The sequence below is a fragment of the Austrofundulus limnaeus genome, unplaced genomic scaffold (assembly GCF_001266775.1).
Source record: "Austrofundulus limnaeus strain Quisiro unplaced genomic scaffold, Austrofundulus_limnaeus-1.0 Scaffold5, whole genome shotgun sequence".
Lineage (NCBI taxonomy): Eukaryota > Metazoa > Chordata > Actinopteri > Cyprinodontiformes > Rivulidae > Austrofundulus > Austrofundulus limnaeus.
This window is the reverse complement of record NW_013952407.1, coordinates 4,124,796-4,130,400: the sequence shown is the minus strand read 5'-3', so window position 1 is coordinate 4,130,400 and position 5,605 is coordinate 4,124,796. Positions and strand designations below refer to the sequence as shown.

The following is a 5,605-nucleotide window of genomic DNA, read 5'->3' as shown; positions in this document are numbered from 1 at the left end:
ATCAGATGGTTCTTGTGTGATACCTGGCCATCATTTGGGACTGAACCAGCTGATATTAACTTGCACTGACAAGGGGCAGGCTTGCTTTCTAATTATTGAGAGAGTTCAACTGGTGTCTTGACTTTCCATGCCTTTTTACACCTCCCTTTCTTCATGTGTTCAATACTTTTTCCCTGTGCCATTCCACATAATTACAAATAACTTCATTTCTGGACGTTTATGGTTTAATTTCTTTGTATGTATGGATCACTTGGGTTGTTACCGACATCTGGTGAACATTTCATGTCATTACCACCTCTAGTAATATATTTACTGAGAAAAATGTTGACATGTTCAATACTTATTTTACCCGCTGTATATTGCAATTTTCCCCGGGGATCATTAAAGTATTCTGAATCTGGAATTTGATCAATTTCTTCTAATTATATTACGTACAAGCCAAAAAGAAGCTTCCTGTTGATTTTTTTCAATACCATCTTCAACGTAGACGTCTTTAAAATGTTCATAAGTTGACATAAGTTGTCTACTGTGACAGGGCCTTAAATTTGAATTTAATGCCATCATGCTCAGTGTGCGCCATATATGCAGCCCATATTCAGAGCAGTTAAGAGTTTCAGACAGACTTCTGCACGATGAAGATGAATCTTCTGCTGAAGATATTTAGCATGGGGAAATAACATGGCCTCAGACAGACATATTAAACCTTTAAATAAAAAAATAATGGAAAGTCTCGACTCAATCCTGCTTTAAAGTAACAAAATAATATAATAACTAATTTTGCACTACAAACTACTTACGTACTCTTGCTTTACCTTAATGCAACCAGATTTCTGCAGATTTATGAGTGTGAAAAGTCATTTTAGTCACWTTAGATGTTTAATTTAATCAAGTTATTTTAGATTTCATTCCACCTGTAAGTTAAAAACTTCAGAGCTCACAATAATAAAAAAGCAACATTTTTTAGGAAAAATTATCAATTATTGAAATAAATCACAATTTGACACAGAGCTGTTTGTTGTTTTAAGCTTATTAACCTTTGAAAAATGCAAATCAATCCATCCATCCATATAGAGACAAACTTACTAGTTAACCTTTCCTATATAAATTATTTTTGTTTTTATTTTCTCAAATATGGAGATTGTTCAAGTTTAAGTTGTTGTTTGTTTGAAGTTATTTTTTAATAAGGGGCCAATATTATAAAGCTTTTTTCTTCTTTCTGCACCCTTTTCATTCTGTAATTGATTTACTTTGTTTTAAATTGATTTTTTTATTTTTTATGAATGAAATAAAAATGAATAAATAAATAATAAATAAATAAACCTGCATGTTTCTGGTCTGTGGAAGTAACCAGAGTACCTGGAGAAAACCCACATGTGCACAGGTCAGGGAGAACATGTAAACGCCACTCAGGCTGGGAGATGATCCTGCAACCTTCTTACTGTGAGGCGACAGCTCGAACCACTGCTCCACAGAGCTGTCCTGACATAAATACTGTAATATTGAATTTATAATGAACGGGGTATAGACTGGACCTACATTATTAACCATTTAAAGTCATAAACTGGCAGTTGTAGTACTGCTGCCGCGCAGTTATTTGGTTGCATGTTTGATTCCTGGCTGCGGGAGCCTTTCTGCACATAGTTTACGTGTTCTTCCAGTGCATGCATGGGTTTTCTAAAATACTTCGATTTCCTTCAACTGTCAAATAATATGTGCACAGGTTAACTGGCTCCTGCAAATTAGTTCTACAAACATTTAATGAATTGCGTTATTTTTATGTGATTCTTYAGGTTGGTTTTATGGTTTGGATAAGTTTTAATTAGTGAGAGAAGCACCTGGTTGTAAAAGTTGTAGAGCTCAGTTAATATGTCTCATCTATTAGCTGCTGTAAGAAGCTGATGTGTAAGGATTATCTGTACTTTGTTTTAAAAAGGACAGCTAATACCTGGCTGAAAATAACATTTAAATTTAATTATTTAGTTGAAGCTTTTATCCAACTTGTTTAATTAAGCAAATTACAAATCTGGAACACACGGGAGGCACTGCGAGGCTCCGTATGATGCTGAGGACGCCTCCACAAACGGATCAGGGAAGTTGAAGATTTTTGTTTGTTTTTGTTTAAACTTATAGCTTCTGTAAGACTGATAACTATTTTTTTATTATAGATAAAAATATATGTTTAGGTTTAGGTTATGTATAGGTTGTATAATTGATTGTTTTAATTATGGAGAAAAAGCAATACTTACCAGAATGTTTTCCACTTTTGATTGAACAGATATACTGGAAAACAAAACAAAAAAAGACACAAAGTAAAAATTAATATGAAGCCAGTGCAACACGAGCACTTGTTTCTGAAGAGTATTTATTTATAAAGCAGAGGAATGTTTGGTATGAGATGACCCTCCCTTCAGCATCACTCAGGTCATGTATTCCGCCAACAGGGACACACGGTGAACTTTGATCAGGACAGAATCTGTCGTTTCATTCAATAAAAACCTCGTGAAACCACAGTGAAAGTAAAAAAGCAGGGGCAGAACAGCTTTTATTTAGCTCAAAGTATTTAAATCTGACGCATGATTAAGTTGCGCAGGTCTCCTCCGCAGCCCTCGGCTGTTGTTGCCTCGGAGTCAGGCGACGATTAAAGAGTCTTACTTGACGACGCGGCACAGGTCAGAACCAGAAGACGCTCTAAGCCAAGACCAGAACGGTTCACTTTAATTCAGTTACCAGGTGGGGGTGGCGGAGGAGGATTTCCTCGTGCTGTAAAGCTCTTTGTGAGGTAGATCTGGCAGGTAAACTGAATGACACCTGACGCAATGTTTTGCAAGAGCTCTGACTGAGAAATAAAGAGCTGACGCAACTCGTCCTTCAAACTCAGACCCTTAAAACGATTGAATGAATTGCGCAGCCGTTCAGTCATTTCAAGGTTTGAATGAGAAACAGCAGCGAGCCCTGCTTCACATGAAAAAATAAAAAACCCTAAAACTAATGGACATGTCGACTGTGTCTCTGTCATATGAATAAATATACATTTTAATTAAAATTGTTCCTTTCTGAACCGAAGCATCTTCAGTGGTAAACTGGTCATGTGTTTCCGGTCAGATTCTGGATGTCCTGCAGGCATTTTGAACTCTTGACCCGATTAGGGTCATTCAGCTGTTTGACATTTTATAGTTGCTTGATATTTAAATAAAATCACTCGAGTTAATCTAGAAATAAAAGGTCAGAGCAAGGCCTTAAATAACAGCAAACACAGATTTTCTACATTAGTGTATTAATCCTCCCATTTCTACAAGACTATCAGATTAAAACCTGCCTTAAACCCACATAACAAAGATTTAAGTAATGTCTAATTAAGTTTTATTTTAGTAAACTTTTGCTTCACATTAAGCATTCAGCCAGTCTTTTTTTATTTAGTAAAGAACCATAAAGGCCAGTAAAACCATTAAATTCACCACTTTAGATTTTAAAAATCACATTATTGTTATTTAATTTATTGGGGTTTTTCAGCAAACCAGGCTCTTGCTAGCTCAGAAAGGTGTTTAGTAATTTTATGATCATTCAAATGTTCAGATTTAGACTAACTGAAACTAGAGTCAATATTTTAAGATTTTTCTTGACATGAAAGTGAGTTTGATCAGATCAGACAGAATACGGCTGCAGTAAAAAAAATTTAAATTGTAGAATTTGTTGACAGAATTGAGTTTTTAGTTGAGTTGTCCTTCAAAACAAAAGGAAACTGAAATGTATCTGTAGCAGCATCTTTATTTTGATGCAGGTCTGAGACGCCCACAACTCTGTGACTTTCTTGAAAAAAAATACTCTTGCACAAATATATTTGAACATTCAAAATTCAAATGACAAGTGTGCGACTCAATGTGAGGAAACAGAACATTTTGAGACGTTCTGGAGACTCCAGCCCAGTGAGATATCAACTTTAGGATGCGTCCTTCCTCTGGAGGGATTTATCTCTGCAGGAGCCGACAGACGGATGTCTCCTCGATCAGTTGTCTTTGCAAACCCCACCATGGATAGGCAGAGCACGGGTAGAGCTGAATGTGTAATTCACTGTCCATGTTGACATCTGAACTGAATATTTGCGATCAAATAACAATTTTTTCCCAAAAAGAAATGTTGAAGATGTACCCTTTGTGCACAAACACTCAGGTTAAAGGAGAATAGGAATAAGTGGGACTTTTGCTCAAACACAACCGACAAGTTTCCTCTTACTCACTGTCTTATGAACACTTTGTTCCTGTTCTGTGCCTAAATATTGTGTACATTAAACTTAAAGTAGAGCTATAAACAAACACTAACAATGTACTAAATGAAAACTTTAAACACAAATTATTAAACCTATTAAAAACCAGTGCTAAAATTAAACATATCCGTAACTTATCTGTACTACACAGCAGTTTGTTCTTGGTTTATGAACATCTTTGAGTTTACTGAACACTTATTTACACAAAACTCCCTTCGAACTACCTTCTGTGAGTTTACATGCTCTGATACATACCAAGACAAAATGTTCTGGACTCGTTTGGAAATTCCACAAATCAGAATACTATATTTGTCACTAATAATAACAAAGGTAGGATGTAATTAACACTTGTCCATGCACTAATTGCTGATTTAGATACTGGATATGGAACACATTTCTAATCAGCTTTCCTCTAATATATAGTTTTATATATAGGTTAGCATTCAAATGACTAATTATATTGACAAGGATGTCAAATACTGAGTAATCTTGCTTTCATGAGCATTTCACAAATGTAATGTCACCAGGGACTTCATCCACAGTAAGTACAGAATTGAGCTGAATAATCAATACCTTTGCAATTTATCCCAATACAATTTTGATTTCTGAAATTCTGGTGTTGCTAGTTTAGTTTGACCGCTCATGTATGTTGWAAAGACAGGAGGGTGATATTTGCAGTAAAATCTAATTTAAACCAGCGAACACAGCAGAGAGTGTGAGCGCCTCACCAGATGGAGTTCTTGATCCTGAGCTGCAGAGCGCTGGCCTCAGCACCCTGCAACCCGGGCAGCAGCAGGCCGGCCGGGCTCTCCGCTCCGGGCTCCGGCTGCCGGGGATCCTCGTCGGCCATCCGTAGTGGGCTTCCGGGATGGACTGCACTGAACCGGTGAAGCTAAGCGGCATGAACCGGGACAGGAACGCGTCCTTCCGAGGCCGCCGTCGTTGCTGCTGCTGCTGCTGTTGTTGTTGTTGTTCCCACCCAGTTCTCCTCCTCCCTCCTCGGCATCGCAGGGTCCAGACAGACACCCGGTCGGTCAGTTCGGTCGGGCGGCGGCAGGGCGGCTGAACTGCGAGCTGCCGGCAGAAACCGAGTATAGCATGGATATAAATGAAAGCGAGTGTAAACAGCAAAGCCTGGAAAAACAACCGGTTAATCCCTCCGGTGAGCTCTAGCCTCTGCCTAGCACGTTGTGGGATTTCTCTGCACGCGCGGTGAGTAGTAGTTGCCGCGAGGACGCATGCGCAGTGAGGCGCCCAGCATCAAAACAAGAAGCTGAAGGCGTTGCAGATATAAAAGGGAGGGAATATATAAGGATTTCCTTTCATATGTAATATATAATATAT

The 5,605-nt window shown here is 38.0% G+C and overlaps 2 protein-coding genes across 2 annotated transcripts in view; one reads left to right on the top strand and one right to left on the bottom strand.

Annotated features, from left to right (window-relative positions):
* Window positions 1-5,131, bottom strand: part of LOC106531703 (DNA-binding protein RFX7) — a 16,645-nt gene extending 11,514 nt beyond the window's left edge. Inside the window, exons 1-2 of the mRNA XM_014027622.1 lie at window positions 4,990-5,131; window positions 2,247-2,280 (exon numbers count right to left, since the gene is read on the bottom strand). Coding sequence (XP_013883076.1) covers window positions 2,247-2,280; window positions 4,990-5,111 — 156 coding nt within the window. The 5' untranslated portion in view covers window positions 5,112-5,131. The remainder of the gene's footprint in view (window positions 1-2,246; window positions 2,281-4,989) is intronic.
* Window positions 5,132-5,388: 257 nt separating this feature from the next.
* Window positions 5,389-5,605, top strand: part of tex9 (testis expressed 9) — an 8,036-nt gene continuing 7,819 nt past the window's right edge. The window contains exon 1 of the mRNA XM_014027745.1: window positions 5,389-5,473. The gene's annotated coding sequence lies outside the window, so the exon portion shown is untranslated. The remainder of the gene's footprint in view (window positions 5,474-5,605) is intronic.